This window comes from Pseudophryne corroboree, chromosome 7 (assembly GCF_028390025.1).
Source record: "Pseudophryne corroboree isolate aPseCor3 chromosome 7, aPseCor3.hap2, whole genome shotgun sequence".
Lineage (NCBI taxonomy): Eukaryota > Metazoa > Chordata > Amphibia > Anura > Myobatrachidae > Pseudophryne > Pseudophryne corroboree.
The window spans coordinates 199,067,671-199,089,408 of NC_086450.1; the positions used below are offsets into that span (position 1 = coordinate 199,067,671).

General features: G+C 45.1%; 1 protein-coding gene across 11 annotated transcripts in view; it reads left to right on the top strand.

The window, feature by feature from the left end:
• Positions 1-21,738, top strand: part of TNS1 (tensin 1) — a 937,838-nt gene that overhangs the window by 730,677 nt on the left and 185,423 nt on the right. For all 11 annotated transcript variants that reach the window (XM_063933939.1, XM_063933936.1, XM_063933946.1 and 8 more), the window contains 6 exons: positions 4,327-4,410; positions 4,980-5,092; positions 5,564-5,624; positions 9,903-9,978; positions 12,063-12,192; positions 21,234-21,299. In XM_063933939.1, the coding sequence (XP_063790009.1) occupies positions 4,327-4,410; positions 4,980-5,092; positions 5,564-5,624; positions 9,903-9,978; positions 12,063-12,192; positions 21,234-21,299 (530 nt within the window). The remainder of the gene's footprint in view (positions 1-4,326; positions 4,411-4,979; positions 5,093-5,563; positions 5,625-9,902; positions 9,979-12,062; positions 12,193-21,233; positions 21,300-21,738) is intronic.

The following is a 21,738-nucleotide window of genomic DNA, read 5'->3' on the forward strand; positions in this document are numbered from 1 at the left end:
GGTAACACCGTGGGTGTACCAGTCGGTGTATGTCTTCCCTCCTCTGCTTCTCATACCCAAGGTATTGAGAATTATAAGACGTAGAGGAGTAAGAACTATACTCGTGGCTCCGGATTGGCCAAGAAGGACTTGGTACCCGGAACTTCAAGAGATGCTCACAGAGGACTCATGGCCTCTGCCGCTAAGAAGGGACTTGCTTCAGCAAGTACCATGTCTGTTCCAAGACTTACCGCGGCTGCGTTTGACGGCATGGCGGTTGAACGCCGGATCCTAAGGGAAAAAGGCATTCCGGAAGAGGTCATTCCTACCCTGGTCAAAGCCAGGAAGGAGGTGACCGCACAACATTATCACCACATGTGGCGAAAATATGTTGCGTGGTGTGAGGCCAGGAAGGCCCCATGAAGAAATTTCAACTCGGTCGTTTCCTGCATTTCCTGCAAACAGGAGTGTCTATGGGCCTCAAATTGGGGTCCATTAAGGTTCAAATTTCGGCCCTGTCGATTTTCTTCCAGAAAGAATTGGCTTCAGTTCCTGAAGTCCAGAAGTTTGTCAAGGGAGTACTGCATATACAACCCCCTTTTGTGCCTCCAGTGGCACTGTGGGATCTCAACGTAGTTCTGGATTCCTAAATCACATTGGTTTAAACCGCTCAAATCTGTGGATTTGAAATATCTCACGGGGAAAGTGACCATGCTGTTGGCCCTGGCCTCGGCCAGGCGAGTGTCAGAATTGGCGGCGTTTGTCTCAAAAAAGCCCATATCTGATTGTCCATTCGGACAGGGCAGAGCTGCGGACTCATTCCCAGTTTCTCCCTAAGGTGGTGTCAGTGTTTCACCCGAACCAGCTTATTGTGGTACCTGCGGCTACTAGGGACTTGGAGGACTCCAAGTTGCTAGATGTTGTCAGGGCCCTGAAAATATAGTTTCCAGGACGGCTGGAGTCAGGAAAACTGACTTGCTGTTATCCTGTATGCACCCAACAAACTGGGTGCTCTTGCTTCTAAGCAGACGATTGCTAGTTGGATGTGTAGTACAATTCAGCTTGCACATTCTGTGGCAGGCCTGCCACAGCCAAAATATGTAAATGCCCATTCCACAAGGAAGGTGGGCTCATCTTGGGCGGCTGCCCGAGGGGTCTCGACTTTACAACTTTGCCGAGCTGATACTTGGTCAGGGGCACACCCTGACTGAGGAGGACCTGGAGTTCTCTCATTCGGTGCTGCAGAGTCATCCGCACTCTCCCGCCCGTTTGGGAGCTTTGGTATAATCCCCATGGTCCTGACGGAGTCCCCAGCATCCACTTAGGACGTCAGAGAAAATAAGAATTTACTTACCGATAATTCTATTTCTCGTAGTCCATAGTGGATGCTGGGCGCCCATCCCAAGTGCGGATTGTCTGCAATACTTGTACATAGTTATTGTTACAAAAATCGGGTTATTATTGTTGTGAGCCATCTTTTCAGATGCTCCGCTGTTATCATGCTGTTAACTGGGTTCAGATCACAGGTTGTACAGTGTGATTGGTGTGGCTGGTATGAGTCTTACCCGGGATTCAAAATCCTTCCTTATTGTGTACGCTCGTCCGGGCACAGTATCCTAACTGAGGCTTGGAGGAGGGTCATAGGGGGAGGAGCCAGTGCACACCACCTGATCCTAAAGCTTTTACTTTTGTGCCCTGTCTCCTGCGGAGCCGCTAATCCCCATGGTCCTGACGGAGTCCCCAGCATCCACTACGGACTACGAGAAATAGAATTATCGGTAAGTAAATTCTTATTTTTTTCTTATGTTAATAATTAATGGCAGTTATTGTTTACTGCCAAAGAGTGGACTGTCGAAGTCAAAAATATTACATAAAAAGAACATACAAAATATGAAAGGTAAAATCACTTTTATTAGAACAATAGATATTCCAAACAGGTAGTGGACAGGAAGCTCAGGCCAGCCCCTTTGGATGTCTTCAGGGCTGAACCTGTGGAGCATATACAAATAGACTGGTGACTCATCATGAATGAGAAAGTCCCCTCCCCCAAGGGCTAGATGGCACATTGCTGATCACACAGGATGCAGTTGCTGTTTTGTCTCAGAGGATGATGGAGTTGCTTCTAGACCAGTTCCTGCATGATTTTACAGAGAGAGAGAGAGAGTGATATGGAGAGACGAATTTATATGAGAAAGATAATGGTATTGTATGCTGGCCTGTAACTGTATGTAACTGTATGTATTAACTGCTTACTGTGTGAGTTGTAACCATGTAATTATGTGTATACTGTACATTGTAATATATTGAATCCATATCCTTTTAATAACAAATATATACATCAATGAGCTTTGGAACTCAGATAATGTGTGGGTGTATTGTTTTCTCTAATGGGATGCAATGTTTTGCTATGTATAGCGCACATTCATGGCACATGGTAATAAGAGGTGCAGGCGTTTACAATATATATTAGAGCAGGCATTTTAAATATTTTTAAGGAAACAATTTGGCATTCACAGCGCCCTCCCATACTTTACAAAGGGACAGCCTTTGGTGCACACCGAAAAAGGAGTGTGGTCTTACACGGAAGGGGCATGGTCACACAATAGTACCCCCATTTCAAATTACACCACAGTAGCACAATCTTATACACATAACACCGCACGTAGTAGTGCTTCTTATACACAAAATCCTCCCTGTGGTAGTGCCACTTACACAAAATCCCTCCTGTAGTAGTGTCGCTTACACAAAATCCCCCCTGTAGTAGTGCCACTTACACAAAATCCCCTCTGTAGTAGTGTCGCTTACACATAAATACCCCCTGTAGTAGTGCCACTTACACAAAATCCTCCCTGTAGCAGTGTCGCTTACACAAAATCCTCCCTGTAGTAGTGTCGCTTACACAAAACCCCCCCTGTAGTAGTGCCACTTACACAAAATTCCGCTTGTGGTAGTGCCTCTTAAACAAAATTGCGCCTGAGGTAATGCCGCTTACACACATTTGCCCACCCAGGTACACATACACAAACACACACATAGATACATACATACACACACATTAATATACACACACACACACACACACGGATACACACACACATACACTTTCTCAAGCTTACTCAGTCACTTTACATCTTCTTACCAAAAGGAAGTCTGGCAGGAGCTGTACATCCTCCTGTTCCTCCTCATGATCAGCGTTGTCCCGTGTAACACTGTCCCTCCATACCGTGTAGCTCCTCCCCCTTTGCGGGTCTTCCTTCCTGGCCTGCACAGTGCACACTCTGGCTCGGGACTGTCACACAGTTAGGGAGAGGAAGAGGACGCTTATAGCTGTCAGCGCCGCTGCCTGTCACAGTGTGACAGGTGCAGCAGTCGGCAGGAGCGGGCATGCAGAGCAGGTAGAGCTCCTCTCCTGCCTGGCACCTTCCTGCACTGCATCCCTTTGCTGAGCGGGTAGCGCCGGGCCTGATCCCAATCAAAGATTAGACTATGTGATGCTCAGAGAAATCACCAAGGGCCAGGATAATTTGACGTTTTGCAATAATAGGACCTGGAATCATGGCTATCAATTAGTATCCAATGAGATCCTCTTAATGGCAGAGAGATCTCGAGGAAACGAAGGGGCATCTGAATACTGAAGCTTGGCTAAAACTGGATCATGCAACAGGACAAAACAAGCAGACCAGCAAACCTACAGCTGAATGATGAGAGAGAAGGGAATAAAGGTTTTGGAACGACCAAGCTTGAGCCCAGACTTCCACCCCATTGCAATGCTGTGGTGATACCATAAGGCAGCTCTGCCCAGAATGAATGCTGTAAAACTTCAGTAAATTAAAAAGTGTTGTAAGGAAGAGTGGGACAAAATTCTTAAAGTATAGAAATAGTAACTGGATGTGTGTGTATATATGTGTACATATATATATATATATATGTATGTGTGTGTGTGGGGAGGGGGTTATGTATGTTTTCTGTGTGTCTTTGTATACTATATATATCTATTTATGAATAAAGGGTTAGCACACCCTATACCTTTTCTTATTTTTTTTTTTGGGTGCACTTAGGAGTGCAGCTCACTCAAATGCAGTAGATTATAATGCTATATGACAATTATCTGTATCTATTGTAAGGAATTGTAAACTAATACACATTGTAAAGTTATGTAATTAAGGAAGCTGCATCATAAATATATAAACACAAAAGAGGTGTAGTGGTGACAGGCCGCTTGTTTTACATTGAGATCTTGATTCATAGCCTACTTTATAAAAATAAAAAATATATATGTTGGCACTATTCTGTGGTTCTTGTGAGGGATGTCTGTCTGTCTGTAACCTGTGTAACCTTCTTCCACAGTGCAGATCAGGCTTTAGATAGATTCGCGATGAGACGATTTTATGAAGATAAGGTTCTCCCAGTTGGTCAGCCATCCCAAAAGAGGTCAGTACCGCTTTGCTGATATATTGGGTGGTATCCTATTACATGCAGTGATTTACCACACGGTAATAACGTGCTTGTTAGCCTGATAATACTATCGGGCTATCCCATTACAGCCCGCTTTTACCATGCGGTAAATCACCTGTTATCGGGCGAGAACACATGGGATCCGTGATAAGTTTGCAGACACTTGTGCTACCGTCTGAAAACGGGTCTCCTGGGGCTGGTTATCGGGGATTCTGCTTCGCGTGCCTCAGGCACACAAAGCAAAATCCCTGATAAGTGCCGGGCTATGGGGACAATAGGATAGCCCCGGGGGAATCAATTAGCTGCAGTTATTCACCCCATTATTATTATTACACTATCTTCAAAGTGAAATGAATATATGGATGGTATCCCAAGCACAGGCTTAGGTAACTTGTAGCTATTTTGTTGTCATAAGGAACTTGTGTCCCAGCATGTCCTACTGGGCTCCATGCTGAGATTTGGAGTTTTGTATTAGTCTTTTGTTTGGTAGGAAGAGAATGCTCCTCTCATCAGACTGAGAACTTACCTTTACCTCTTGTCTGTAGGTATATCCACTATTTCAGTGGTCTTCTCTCTGGGGCAATTAAGATGAATAACAAACCTTTGTTTCTGCATCATGTCATCATGCATGGGATCCCAAACTTTGAGTCCAAAGGAGGTACGTTTTGTGCTCCCAAACATTTTACAGTAGTTTTACAAATGTACTAATGGACTAAAAGTAAAATATAAATATGTATAATGTTGGCACTGTCGACAGAGTTTGTCATTTAGTGTCCTGAAGAGCTGACAATCTAATGTTCAAAGGGGGCAATTTAGTTGTTATTTAGCACCCGATCTCCAGTCTAAAATGACGGAAAATTGGGGATGCGCTCTTAAAATATATTTTTTAATTGTTATGTCACGCCCAAACCAATCTAATGTAATGGGCGCAATGCACCTGTGTGCACATTTCAGCTTGCCACCTCCGGGGGCTGAGAGCTGATATTTGTACCCCCACAGCTAATTGCGCCCAAATGGTAACGACCGCAGGGAAAAACAATTAAATTCCCCCAGTGTCTGACATACAACAAATCGTCACCTGTTATATTTGTCTTCATTTTCGCCCTGTGACTGTCTGCATCTCACCCAGGGTGCCGCCCATTTCTGAAGATCTACCAGGCCATGCAGCCAGTCTATACCTCTGGAATATAGTAAGTCTTGTCCTTTAGTTATTCTAGATTTTTACTTACAATACATTTTATTTAATTGAAACATGACTTGCCAAAGATTTTGTCATTGCTATAAAATGTTTCCTCGGAATGTTACCAGTAAAAGTAGGGGTCCTGTCACAAAACTTCTTACATATCCTTTTGGTGCATACACATGGATAGATTTGGCAAAAGATCCAATATCGTCAACGATTTTCAGGACAAACGATTTGGTGTCAAATAGTGAGCAATTGGACAATTTATTGATCTTTAACGATTATCTGTGCAGAATCATGAAGGGGGTGGCATGATGGACACAGTGTGCAGAGTCATGGGGGCCACTACATAAACAATGCTGGCCAGTGTCTGGGGGACTGTACATAGGTATGGGACACATTGGTGGACAGTGAAAACTACATTGCTGCAAGATTTATAGCAGCAGCCTTTCAGCAACATGTACTAACATGCTGCTTGTAGAAACTGTGAAAACAAAACAGATGAACTGCTGTCAGTGTCTCTACTCCATCCAGCCTGGCACAGAATGAGGAAATGGTGGTGGGGAGTGGTTAGCCAGTCGTTCAGCTTTCACTAAATCGTTCATCGTGCATACACACAACACGATTTGAACACAATGCAAAAGATTGGTCTCTGATCTTTCTGCATGCATGAAAGATCCCAGACTCCTATAAGCGAGCGTCGGGTATGCACATCGGCAGATATATCTTTCATACACACAGAACAATTTGAAGGATTGGTTGTTCCGATCGATCTGGAAAGCCCACATCTTTTGCCAACTCTATCCGTGTGTATGCACACCTTTAGTCATGCTCACTGAGATGTATTTTGCGTATTACTCCTGGCGACTAGGGGGCTGGGACCGAGGTGTGCAAGTGCAAACATAGGGCCTAATTCAGATCTGTTTGCTCGCTAGCGTTTTTCGCTGCGCAGCGATCAGGTAACTACTGCGCATGCGTATGCACCGCAATGCGCAGGCGCACCGTACGGTTACAAAGCGGATCGTTGTTGTGCACTGGTTCTAGCGAAGAAACCATTTGCCCAGCCGTTCGCAAGTAGATTGACAGGAAGAGGACGTTTGTGGGTGGCAACTGACCATTTTCTGGGAGTGTCTGGAAAAACGCAGGCGTGACCAAGCGTTTGCAGGGCGGGTGTCTGACGTCAATTCCGGGCTTGAATAGGCTGAAGTGATCGCAGTGGCTGAGTAAGGTTAGAGCTACTCAGAAACTGCACAAACTGTTTTTTTACAGGGCGGCTGCACACGCGTTCGCACACTTGCAAAGCTAAAATACACTCCCCTATAAGCGGCGTCTACCTGTTCGCAGCGCTGCAAAAAATAGCTAGCGAGCGAACAGATCTGAATTAGGCCCGTAGTACAGTGAGGCAGTAGTCACACATAATGGGGCAGATGTATTAACCTGGAGATGGCATAAGGAAGTGATAAACCAGTGATAAATTCAAGGTAATACACACACCAGCCAATCAGCTCCAATATGTAAATTAATAGTTAGGAGGTGAGTGGCTGGTGCATTTATCACCATGCATTTATCACTGGTTTATCACTTCCTTATGCCATCTCCAGGTTAATACATCTGCCCCATTGTGTGCTCTATTGACCACTTATGTGCCTATGTGGAGATAGATCACTTGTAGGTGCAAAAAAGCGCTAATGATAGGGATTGTAAACCGCATATGATTAGCTGAAAGTGTCTGAATCCCTCCTGTTTCTGCTAATAGTAGAGTACTATTGCTGCGCAAGCTATTTACATTATTACTATGTTATTATTACCATACCCTCCAACTGTACCTTTTTGGCAGGTACAGTACCTTTTTTTTATGGTCTGTACCTGCCAAAAAGGGCTTTGTACCGATTTTTGACTCTCCAAATTAACATTGAAAGTATAGGAAAGGGGGCGTGGCCACACCCCCTTTACCCGTGACCACGCCCTCTTTCCTAATTTGTATCTGTTTTCATGTGTAAAACGTTGGAGGGTATGTATTACCAGTAAGGTGTAATTCCTTGCCATCTTTTACAGAGGAAGGTGACGTGTGTGTTGATTTGAACGTCTTCAAATTTTTAATGTGTGTTTGCATCTTGTTCTAATTTCATTTTGTATTGTGCAACTTTATTAGTTATTGATAAAACAGTTTGCCAAAGTGCTATATTGTGTATGAATTGTGTACTACAACCAGAGTCGGACTGGCCCACAGGGGAACAGCGGAAACCGTCGGTAAGCCCCACTACCTGTGGGTCCTCCTCCTCCTCTAGGTTCAGGTTCCACTCTATCCTAGTGCACATGAATTATGCATTATACATATGTTACATTATACTTCATAAGAACATGGTTTATTATATATTTACCAAGGGGCTCAGAACATGTACTCTGTAATGGTTAGCCAAACCTCTGTGGTGGCTGGCCACACCCTTAAGTATGGGCCCCTACAACAGCATTCCCCCAGTGGGCCCTTCATTCCCCAGTCCGACTCTGACTACAACCTACAGCATTTTTTACAACCTCCTGTTGTTAACCCATTTACTAAACCTAACAAAAGGTACTTTATTGGAGGGGAGACAGTTTGGAATTGCGAGTTAAATGCAAATGCCATCCAACTCAGCATGAGCCTCACTGTATTTTATTATGTTAGGATGTTGTTTTTTCCATAGACTGTAGAGGGGACTGTGTGTTTAAAATAGAGATGAGCGGATTCGGTTTTACTCGGTTTTACTCGGTTCTCAAAACCGAATCTTATTGGCTATCCAAAACACGTGACATCCGTGAGCCAATTAGATGCCGTTTTGAGAACCGAGTAAAACCGAGTAAAACCGAACCCGCTCATCTCTAGTTTAAAAGAGGAACTACACCTTAAGATAATCATATTGTCCAGGGCATATTTGTCTATTTCTTGCCCTTTGATACAATAGATATGTTGTACAGTATTAAATGTATGTTATATTCAAAGGCAATGAAAAAAAAAATAGCTTTGGCAATAGAGTTCCCTTAAGTTGCAGTTTCCATTTAAGGACGATTCTCTGTGATGCACAGGACAGCTACACAAATTCAAACAACATACTTCTCCAAAATACTTAAGTTATAGGGTAAGGCATTGCTACGGAGAAATTATGTTTTCATATAACAACAATTTCTTAACGGACCAGTTTAAAAGGAAAAAATAAATAAATGTGTGTGATGCACTGGACTTTATGTTCACTTTCTGGAGAATCACCCTTAAGTTGTTTATTGAGAGTGTTTAGAGGAAGACTAATCTTCACCACACACCTATGGGGTGTTTATTTCACCCTTTAATTCCATTAAAAAAATAAAAAAAGGCAAAATTTTCAATGTGACAGTTATAGAGGTCATGCCCATGTCTGCGCGTCTTGGCAGTGTTTATTGACATAAATCACAAAGTGGAATTTAGGTTGATAGGATTCTATTATGTATAATGTATTCTGCTCTTTGATAAGTCTTTCTCCTGAGGTCACATACAGTGTGTAGTACAGTATTTCATTTATTTAGCAAGAACATGTTTGCTTCATCTTTTGCCACTAGAGGGAGACGTATAAGTAGCAAACAGACTATTCTTTATGGGGATTGGGCCTCGAGCATTCTGTATATTTAATTACTCTGTGACATCATCCTCATTTCATATAGAATTTGACTAAACTCACAGGAGTTTACCAAAAAAAAAAAAAGTAAATGGATTAAGTGATCATCATCTCAATGAATGCCATCAAACACCGACATTCTCAAACCAAATATTTTGTTCTTTTTGGTTTTCAGCAATATATTTCTAGGACATTTTATTTTGTTTTGAGCTGGTCTTGTTCTGTTTGTCTCGCTGACTCCCACATATTTTAGGTTGTTTACAGTGGTTGTACATTCCTTCCCATGACCCTCCTTTGTCACTTCCTGCTTTTAACTGGCTCCTCTTACACGACCCCTAGCTATCCATGGTTATTGAAGTTGGGGCCCCTCCTGCATTACATGGATTTCTGCCAATGGTGTTACCATGTGAAGGGATCCACGTATGCCCCCTGTATGGGACGCATGAGCCACAAATTCTGTAGCTTAACTGCTATTAGGGATCATTGAATACTATAGTGTACACCCTGAGCACTTCATGCACCAGAAATTAAACTTGTTTCTTCCTAAATGCATTCAGCATTTGGGAAATATTTTTCTGTACAATAGGCATTAATAAAAGACAGAGGTGGTGAACCTAAATATGTTGGACTTGCTAACAGTGTTTATTTGATCTTTTTAGCAATGTGCAAGGAGACAGCCAGACCAGTATCTGCATCACTATAGAGCCGGGTTTGCTGCTGAAAGGTGACATCTTGGTAAGATAAATATATACAGTATATAGAGATGGACAATGACACATTTATAAGAGCGTTTCACTATTTATGCTGGAAGATCTGTAATTGTCATATAATACACAAGTGATGCTGATATATAAATAATAATTGTATTAACAGTGAGTTCTGCACTGCAGCATTCATTATAAAATAATGATCAGGGTCATTAAACAAACAGCAATCCATATACTTTAGAATCCATGTACAGTAATACAGTATACGGTATATTCGTACCTCCCAACCGTCCGGCTGTTGGTGTGAGAGCTATGAGGTATTAGGACTTGTTGTAAGGTGTTGCAGTGCCGCACACTGTGGATGCAGGTGTATACATGGCAGGATCAAAAAATGGCTTTTTAAAAAAACAAAAACAAAACAGGCCCCCAGGGCCCCACCTTCCCCATTCCACTTTGGAGACCTCCAATGTTGGGAATTATAGTAGATTTCTTGTAGATTTAGTACACTGGTTGCTTTGTTTCCTGATTTTTGCCTCCTTTCATCTCTACGCTGAGCTTCCAGTAAATCACTCTGTATGTTCACTGTGGATCTTCTGCTTAGATTTCCCACACACATCACTCAATGTTAACTGCAGGACATAAAGAAAGAGAAAAATGATAGATAGTTCCCATTTGTACATGGAGCTAAATATGGTGAGACGTTAGGCCCACAATTTTCAGTTATATTTATTGCCAGTTTAAAACTACAGTGCAGAAGTAACTGCATTTTAGAATATACCGTATATACTCGAGTATAAGTCGACCCGAATATAAGCCGAGGCACCTAATTTTACCCCAAAAAACTGGGAAAACTTATTGACTCGAGTATAAGCCTAGGGTGGGAAATGCAGCTCTAGCCGTACAGAGCCCCCACAGTGCCAGATATGCCCCCATAGTGCCAGATATTCTCCCACGGTGCCAGATATGCCCTCATAGTGCCAGATATGCCCTCATAGTGCCAGATATGCCCTCATAGTGCCAGATATGCCCCCCAGTGCCAGATATGCCCCCACAGTGCTAGATATGCCCCCATGGTGCCAGATATTTGCCCTCATAGTGCCAAATATGCCCCCACATTGCCAGATACACATATTCCCCCACAGTGCCAGATATGCCCTCATAGTGCCAGATATGCCCCCACAGTGCTACATATGCCCCCACAGTGCCAGATATGCCCTCATACTGCCAGATATGCCCAGCCCCCAAGTAACAGCCTGTCTCTACTCACCATGAATGACGGGGTGGCGGAGTGCGGGCAGCAGCAGGAGGTGCGGGCAGCGGTGGCCGGCCTTGGGACAGAACTCTGCAGCGGCTGAGGAGGCGGGCGGCGCGGCGGTGCTTCAGCGAGTATGGAGACGGGATGGCTGCAGCAGCGTCACTGGTTGATGCACCAATTACAGTGCGCTGCTGCGGCTCCCGAGTCCCCCTCCCTCCTCCTCCTTCCCTCATGGCTGCTCACTGCGCTCTGCTCCTGCGCAGGACTCCTGGAGCATCACTCGAGTATAAGCCGAGGGGGGACTTTTTCAGCACAAAAAATGTGCTGAAAAACTCGGCTTATACTCGAGTATATACGGTATACATGCACTAATAAATAAAAGTACAGTGCATGATAACAGTGTATCTGTAAGAGTATCTTGGCAAAAATGTATTCTCATGCATGTGTATGTTGGGTTGAATTGGGTTGGGCCAGAGTGAATTTGTGGGCCATCTGTAGCCAATCAGAGCAGGAAAAGTCTTGGGTAGGAGGGCGGTGGGGGGGTGTATAGGGGTGTCAGTATTGGAAATAGCAGGTAGCAGTAGTGTATGTGCAGTGCACACTGTGAGTGCTGCTCTCTAGTGTGTTGCTCTCAGTAAACAGACCTTTATCATAGGTAATATGAAGAGCTTGGAAAACATGGCAGTCTATAGATATACTTTCATAAATCTAACTTGTTAATCCTTCTTTCTACTATTCAGTAACTTTATCTTTTCTATATGGTTATGTTCAGTATGTGTCAGTAAAAATTTTTTGGATCAGTGTCGGGGCAACTGGGACTTTCCAGACGTTAAATGTCTTCTGTCTTTTATATGCAGCTGAAATGTTATCACAAGAAGTATCGCAGCCCAACACGTGATGTCATATTCCGTGTGCAGTTTCACACGTGTGCTATCCATGACCTTGGCATTGTGTTTGGGAAGGAGGATTTGGATGACGCTTTTAAAGGTACAGTTAGGTGTTACATTGAACTGCATGATCCGAAGCACTGTTGTGCGCTGTGAGACAGTCATGGGCAGGGTTCCGGTAAATGGGGGAGAGGAGGGTACAGGGAAAGCACACCTCTAATTGCTACATGTAGAGAGTGGTCAGCTAAAAGTGGCTAGTAGGAATGAGGCATAATGCGTTAGCCTTGTTTAAGAAACATTCTGAGCATATTGGTAATATAAGCTAGCTGTAATCTTTATCTTGTTTGTGGGTGTAATGCCTGCTTGTATCAGTTATTGACTTGCTGCTAATAAATATGTACCCTGAGCAACATCTTATTGCTACAGTATTAGTACACATCATACATTTATATAGACCGCGGCCCTCATTCAGCATCAGTAGCAGTTTTTGCTAATACGCAAAAACTTATACTGAAAAAATCTCATGCTGGGTGCCGCCTCGCATTGCAGGCAGTGGGTTACCCGTAGGCCCCCTGCATACGCAACATGGCTGTGTATGCAGGCGCACCAGTGCCATATTTTTCCCCACAGCGGCCACGTGTGATGTCACGCGGCTGCCCCTAACACGGTCAGGACACGCCTGCGTTGTCCAGACCACTCCTCCCTTAACGCTGTGTCGCCACCCTCCTGACGCCCGTCACTGTCAATCAAGTTGATTGACTGATCCGATTTGTGATTTTCTGACGTCTGCGTCTGGACCGGAATGAGGGCCTGTGTACGGAAAGTATGTATTTTCTCTGACAATATTTGTGAGAGGTTAGCCTCCAATCAATAAAGGTTGGGTTTCTAGAACTCATGCAAGTCAGTGAAATATTATGGCATTAGATTGCTTATCTGGATAACTGCTATCATGGGAATTATTTTTCTCTGACGTCCTAAGTGGATGCTGGGGACTCCGTCAGGACCATGGGGAATAGCGGCTCCGCAGGAGACAGGGCACAAAATTAAAAGTTTGACCACTAGGTGGTGTGCACTGGCTCCTCCCCCTATGACCCTCCTCCAAGCCTCAGTTAGGTTTTTGTGCCCGGCCGAGAAGGGTGCAATCTAGGTGGCTCTCCTAAAGAGCTGCTTAGAATAAAAGTTTGTTAGGTTTTTTATTTTCAGTGAGTCCTGCTGGCAACAGGCTCACTGCAACGCGGGACTAAGGGGAGAAGAAGCGAACTCACCTGCGTGCAGGATGGATTGGCTTCTTAGGCTACTGGACACTAGCTCCAGAGGGACGATCACAGGTACAGCCTGGATGGGTCACCGGAGCCGCGCCGCCGGCCCCCTTACAGATGCTGAAGAGAGAAGAGGTCCAGAAATCGGCGGCTGAAGACGTCCCAGTCTTCTTAAGGTAGCGCACAGCACTGCAGCTGTGCGCCATTGCTCTCAGCACACTTCACACCGCGGTCACTGAGGGTGCAGGGCGCTGGGGGGGGGCGCCCTGGGCAGCAATGTAATTACCTTTACTGGCTAAAAATACATCACATATAGCCCCTGGGCTATATGGATGTATTTAACCCCTGCCAGGATTACAGAAAAAACCGGGAGAAGAGCCCGCCGTGAAGGGGGCGGGGCCTATCTCCTCAGCACACAGCGCCATTTTTCCCACACAGATCCGCTGGTGGGAAGGCTCCCAGGCTCTCCCCTGCACTGCACTACAGAAACAGGGTTAAAACAGAGAGGGGGGGCATATTTTGGCGATATTAATATATATTAAGCTGCTATAAGGGAAAACACTTACTATAAGGTTGTCCCTGTATAATTATAGCGCCTTGGTGTGTGCTGGCAAACTCTCCCTCTGTCTCCCCAAAGGGCTAGTGGGGTCCTGTCCTCTATCAGAGCATTCCCTGTGTGTGTGCTGTGTGTCGGTACGTGTGTGTCGACAGGTATGAGGACGATGTTAGTGGAGGCGGAGCAATTGCCTGTAATGGGATGTCACCCCCTAGGGAGTCGACACCGGAATGGATGGCTTTATTTATGGAATTACGTGATAGTGTCAACACGCTACAAGGTCGGTTGACGATATGAGACGGCCGGCAAACCAATTAGTACTTGTCCAGGCGTCTCAAACACCGTCAGGGGCTTTAAAACGCCCATTACCTCAGTCGGTCGACATAGACACAGACACGGACACTGACTCCAGTGTCGACGGTGAAGAAACAAACGTATTTTCCAGTAGGGCCACACGTTACATAATCACGGCAATGAAGGAGGCGTTACATATTTCTGATACTACAAGTACCACAAAAATGGGTATTATGTGGGGTGTGAAAAAAAAAAAAAAAAAACTACCTGTAGTTTTTCCTGAATCAGATAAATTGATTGAAGTGTGTGATGAAGCGTGGGTTACCCCCGATAGGAAGTTGCTAATTTCAAAGAAGTTATTGGCATTATACCCTTTCCCGCCAGAGGTTAGGGCGCGCTGGGAAACACCCCCTAGGGTAGATAAGGCGCTCACACGCTTATCAAAACAAGTGGCGTTACCGTCTCCTGATACGGCCGCCCTCAAAGATCCAGCTGATAGGAGGCTGGAAAATACTCTAAAAAGTATATACACACATACTGATGTTATACTGCGACCAGCAATCGCCCCAGCATGGATGTGCAGTGCTGGGGGGGTTTGGTCGGAATCTCTGACTGGAAATATTGATACCCTGAATAGCGACAATATTTTATTGACTATAGAGCATTTAAAGGATGCATTTTCTTTATATGCGAGATGCACAGAGGGATATTGGCACTCTGGCATCAAGGGTAAGTGCGCTGTCCATTTCTGCCAGAAGAAGTTTATGGACGCGACAGTGGTCAGGTGATGCGGATTCCAAGCGGCATATGGAAGTTTGCCGTATAAAGGGGAGGAATTATTTGGGGTCGGTCTATCGGACTTGGTGGCCACGGCAACAGCCGGAAAATCCACCTTTTTTACCTCAGGTCACCTCCCACCTCCTACCTCAGGTCACCGTCTTTTCAGCCTCAGTCCTTTCGTTCTCATAAGAACAAGCGGGCAAAAGGCCATTCATATCTGCCCGAGGCAAAGGAAAGGGTAAGAGACTGCAGCAAGCAGCTCCTTCCCAGGAGCAGAAGCCTTCCCCCGCTTCTGAAAAGTCCTCAGCATGTCGCTGGGGCCCTACAAGCGGACTCGGGTCCGGTGGGGGGGGGGTCGTCTCAAGAATTTCAGCGCGCAGTGGGCTCACTCGCAAGTCGACCCCTGGATCCTGCAGGTAGTATCACAGGGGTACAGATTGGAATTCGAGACGTCTCTTCCTCGCAGATTCCTGAAGTCTGCTTTACCAACATCTTCCTCCGACAGGGAGACGGTGTTGGAAGCTATTCACAAGCTGTATTCCCAGCAAGTAATAGTCAAGGTACCCCTACTACAACAAGGAAAGGGGTATTATTCCACGCTGTTTGTGGTACCGAAGCCGGACGGCTCGGTGAGACCTATTCTAAGTCTGAAATCTTTTGAACACTTACATACAAAGGTTCAAGTTCAAGATGAAATCACTCAGAGCAGTGATAGCGAATCTGGAAGAAGGGGACTTTATGGTGTCCTGGGACATCAAGGATGCTTACCTCCATGTCCCAATTTGCCCTTCACACCAAGGGTACCTCAGGTTCGTGGTACAAAACTGTCACTATCAGTTTCAGACGTTGCCGTTTGGATTGTCCACGGCACCCCGGGTCTTTACCGAGGTAAAGGCTGAAATGATGATTCTACTTCAAAGAAAAGGCGTATTAATTATCCCTTACTTGAACGTTCTCCTGATAAGGGCAAGATCCAGAGAACAGTTAGAGGTCGCAGTAGCACTATACCAAGTAGTGCTACAACAGCACGGGTGGATTCTAAATATTCCAAAATCCCAGCTGATCCCGACAACACGTCTGCTGTTCCTAGGGATGATTCTGGACACCGTTCAGAAAAAGGTTTTTCTCCCGGAGGAGAAAGCCAGGGAGTTATCCGAGCTAGTCAGGAACCTCCTAAAACCAAGAAAAGTGTCAGTGCATCAATGCACAAGAGTCCTGGGTAAATGATGGCTTCTTACGAAGCGATTCCATTCGGCAGATTCCACGCAAGAACCTTTCAGTGGGATCTGCTGGACAAATGGTCCGGATCGCATCTTCAGATGCATCAGCGGATAGCCCGTCTCCAAGGACAAGGGGGTCTCTTCTGTGGTGGTTGCAGAGTGCTCACCTTTTTGGAGGGCCGCAGAATCGGCATTCAGGACTGGGTCCTGGTGACCACGAATGCCAGCCTGAGAGGCTGGGGAGCAGTCACACAGGGAAGAAATTTCCAGGGAGTGTGGTCAAGCCTGGAGACTTCACTTCACATAAATATACTGGAGCTAAGGGCAATTTACAATGCTCTAAGCCTGGCAAGACCTCTGCTTCAGGGTCAGCCGGTGTTGATCCAGTAGGACAACACCACGGCAGTCGCCCACGTAAACAGACAGGGCGACACAAGAAGCAGGAGGGCAATGGCAGAAGCTGCAAGGATTTTTCACTGGGCAGAAAATCATGTGATAGCACTGTCAGCAGTGTTCATTCCGGGAGTGGACAACTGGGAAGCAGACTTCCTCAGCAGACACGATCACCACCCGGGAGAGTGGGGACTTCACCCAGAAGTCTTCCACATGATTGTGAACCGTTGGGAAAAACCAAAGGTGGACATGATGGCGTCCCGCCTCAACAAAAAACTGGACAGGTATTGCGCCGGGTCAAGAGACCCTCAGGCAATAGCTGGGGACGCATTGGTAACACCATGGGTGTACCAGTCAATGTATGTGTTCCCCCCTCTGCCTCTCATACCCAAGGTACTGAGAATTATAAGGCGAAGGGGAGTAAGAACGATACTCGTGGCTCCGGATTGGCCAAGAAGGACTTGGTACCCGGAACTTCAAGAGATGCGCACGGAGGATCCGTGCACTCTACCTCTAGACTTACCGCGGCTGCGTTTGACGGCATGGCGGTTGAACGCCGGATCCTGAAGGAGAGGGCTCCGACGGAGGAATTTCAACTGGGTCGATTCCTACATTTCCTGCAAACAGGATTGTCTATGGGCCTCAAATTGGGGTCCATTAAGGTTCAAATTTCGGCCCTGTCGATTTTCTTCCAGAAAGAATTGGCTTCAGTTCCTGAAGTCCAAGCTTTTGTCAAAGGAGTACTACATATACAGCCCGGTTGTGCCTCCAGTGGCACCGTGGGATCTCAATGTAGTTTTGGGATTTCTCAAATCCCATTGGTTTGAGCCACTCAAATCGGTGGATTTGAAATATCTTACATGGAAAGTGACCATGGAAAGTGACCATGCTACTGGCCCTGGCTTCGGCCAGGAGAGTGTAAGAATTGGCGGCTTTATCGTACAAAAGCCCATATCTGATTTTCCATTGGGACAGGGCAGAACTGCGGACGCGTCCTCAGTTTCTCCCTAAGGTGGTATCAGCGTTTCACCTGAACCAACCTATTGTGGTGCCTGCGGCTTCTAGCGACTTGGAGGACTCCAAGTTGTTCGACGTTGTCAGAGCCTTAAAAATATATATATATATTTAAAGGACGGCTGGAGTCAGAAAGGCTGACTCGCTGTTTATACTGTATGCACCCAACAAGCTGGGTGTTCCTGCGTCTAAGCAGACGATTGCTCGTTGGATTTGTAGCACAATTCAACTTGCGCATTCTGTGGCAGGCCTGCCACAGCCAAAATCTGTAAATGCCCACTCCACAAGGAAGGTGGGCTCACCTTGGGCGGCAGCCCGAGGGGTCTCGGCATTACAACGCTGCCGAGCAGCTAAGTGGTCAGGGGAGAACACGTTTGTAAAATTCTACAAATTTGATACCCTGGCTAAGGAGGACCTGGAGTTCTCTCATTCGGTGCTGCAGAGTCATCCGCACTCTCCCGCCCGTTTGGGAGCTTTGGTATAATCCCCATGGTCCTGACGGAGTCCCCAGCATCCACTTAGGACGTCAGAGAAAATAAGAATTTACTTACCGATAATTCTATTTCTCGTAGTCCGTAGTGGATGCTGGGCGCCCATCCCAAGTGCGGATTGTCTGCAATACTTGTACATAGTTATTGTTACAAAAATCGGGTTATTATTGTTGGAAGCCATCTTTTCAGAGGCTCCTCTGTTATCATGCTGTTAACTGGGTTCAGATCTCAAGTTGTACAGTGTGATTGGTGTGGCTGGTATGAGTCTTACCCGGGATTCAAAATCCTTCCTTATTGTGTACGCTCGTCCGGGCACAGTATCCTAACTGAGGCTTGGAGGAGGGTCATAGGGGGAGGAGCCAGTGCACACCACCTAGTGGTCAAACTTTTAATTTTGTGCCCTGTCTCCTGCGGAGCCGCTATTCCCCATGGTCCTGACGGAGTCCCCAGCATCCACTACGGACTACGAGAAATAGAATTATCGGTAAGTAAATTCTTATTATTTATTACCAGTTATTTATATAGCGCACACATATTGCGCAATTCTTTACAGATATTTGGCTATAAACATCAGTTCCTGCCCCAGTGGAGCTTACAATCTATATTCCCTACCACATGTACACATATTCTCACTAATGTTAATTTGTTTGGGAGCCAATTAACCTACCAATGTATTTTTGGATTGTGGGAGGAAACTGGAGTACCTGGAAGAAACCTATGCAAGCATGGGGAGAAGATACAAACTCCACACAGTTAGAACCAAGGTGGGAATTAAACCCATGTCCTCAATGCTGTAAGGCAATAATGCTAAATTACACCATCCGTGCTGCCCATTACAATTACAAATGCCTGGAAGAAGATGAGACCATTATTGGTTGGTAAGACTCAATCCCCAATTCCCTCTGTCCATGGTCACTCTGTGAAGTCCCGCAGGACAATAGGGCCAATGTGGTTGATTTCTAAATAAAAACAAATATTATTATTTGCTGCATGATCATTCAATGTTAGGCCATCCCATCCTATGTTCACATACTGTACATATACTTTCCCCCGTTCTAGGCACAATTGGAGTTACAGGAGCTGATTCAGAGGTGGACGCTGTAGCACAGTCACTGCAACTTTGTACACAGCAGCTGTGCTAAATTATGCTAAAGCCACAGGAGGCATGAAAAGTAAATAGACGCCCACTGCAGGCTTGTCTGATCTGCAACATCGAAGAAGCAACATCATCTTCTGAGTGTGAACATCGGACTTCTGAGTAACACTCAGATTACTCAGGATGTCCAGTGAAATCAGACAACCCAGAAAATGTGTGACACCCCCCCTAACCCCACCCCACCCACCCCAGTTTTGAGGACGCTGCATGTCGAAGCACTTAAATGCCAGCAGCAGGTAAGTCGTGCTGTGGCGTTTGCGGCACTGAAAGCTACACCTCAGCCCCAGATGAGCAGCGCATGCACAGATCTGTAAACATCGGCAAATTGCAGACACACTGCCTCAGCATCCACCTCTGAATCAGCCCCACAGTCCCTTAAGGCCTTAGCATTTCACCTGTTACTGTCACCCATATAGAGAAAAATAGTTCATCAAATCCTATTGTGTTGTATAGTACTACTAATCTATCCATCTGTCTGTCTATCTGATAAATTAACTGTGAAGAGAAGTTTATCTCTTTTTTTACGTTTGTCCTATGGTTTTCTGATTGGTGGTTCTTCTAATTCTCATTAGCATTGACCAGAAGAATGCTGTCAGATCTCTTTTATCACACTATATACTCATTTAATTGCTATTTTATTTTAATTCAGTCCCCGGTGCTCAGTGAGATGAATGCAGTTGAGTTTCTCCGCCTGTGTAAAAGCTCCACACAATGCGTAAGCTGATATTTTCTATTGGGTGCTGACATGGAAATAAGCCACGTCCTTTACGTTAATCATTTAGCACCTGTTCCTCTGTCATGGATATGGTTTAACATGTTGCCGTCAGCTTGTGACCTTTAGCCTTGAACCAATATTAGCCACGATGTTGCAGTTAGTAGTGATCTTTTATTTTGTTGTGGCACCTCACGTGAGGATCTGATGCTGAGAACCTATTAATGCTGCAGTTATGTCAGGTATTCGTAATGCTGAATGACGGCAGGACGCTGCAGAACTTACTGGCAACTATCCCAGCTAATGCACAATAATCAGAAATCATCTGGAATACAGCTCTTCAATGACAATAAGAGGACACTAAACCTAAAGTATATATATATCCGTATATGAGTATAACGTTTTAGGCATTTGTTAGAAATGGTCATGAAATATATAGAGATACTTATAATATCTATAGACACCAGGCATTCCTGTCTGTAAGCAAACGAAAGAATAATCACATGTTACATTTTCTGTGTGTCACAGCTGGCTTTAGACTTGTATACCATGATGTTAGACATGTTCTGAGTAGTTGTGAGGGTGTTCCAGCGTTGATGGCCTCCCCTTATCTCCATGGCTGCTGCAACCCCTGCAATAGTGCAATTTGTTTTGCTGGCCATGTAGTAGAGGGTGTGGCTCATTGGGGCGACCAGAAATAGGTAGACAGTCTACAGGTTACTATATATATTATGTAGACGTTTATTGACCCCATGTGGCGGAGATGCACTAGTTGGACTGGGTCAAAAGGGTCAATAGGTAGGCAGCACAAAAGGTTGACAGGGAAAAGGTCAACACAAGTTTTTTTTTTTTTTTAATATGATATTGTATATTTAACCCCACATAAGCCAAATTAGTGAAAATATGTGCCTCTGCAGGCTAGCTTCACTTGCCATGTTTCAGTGAAGATGCCTCGCTCCTCTGCGCTCAGCACAGGTTACTATTTCCATTCGTAGTTCACGTGAATGGTAAATGTTGAAAAACAAAACAAACTTGTGTTGACCATTATCATGTCAACCATTTGAATATGTCAACATTTTACATTTTCGACCTTTTGATCATGTCGACCTTATCTATCTATCGACTCATCATCTGGAACTCGTAGAAAGGGGGCATAACAAAAACCATGTTACTGGTCAGGGTGGCTGAAGCTAATGAGCATGGCCAAGAATGGTGAAACTTTGGTTGTGTTATATATAACTATAGAGTCCTGTTTTTGTCTTTCAGATGAGAGGTTCCCAGAATATGGAAAAGTGGAGTTTATTTTCTCCTATGGCCCTGAGAAGATACAAGGTGAGAATTTCACTTCTTTACCATTGACTCCGATACAGATATGTCCTCATACATACAGGCGTCTTGTTGTTTGCCAGAAATGCATCCTAGTCGCAACGCGAGACTGTGCTGATTAATTTGATACGCGACTGATATCTGTGAGCAACTGAACCTGTATATGAAGGACAATGGAACCCTGGCATGGAAATAAGCAGCGTCCGCTGCATCACAGCACTTCATATACAGATTCAGGGACTCTGTCCCACACACACATACAACTTCCAAGTTAACCAGCAGTCTCCCAGGGCATCTTAGTCACATCGGATTGCGACTAAGTGGAATTTCAGCAAAAAGACACAGAGAGGGCTGTTTGGCGCGACTGCAGCAGGGATGTATGAGGACACATCTGTACATTGTAACAAAGAACTGGTGATACATTAGTGCTATACCCACAGTAATG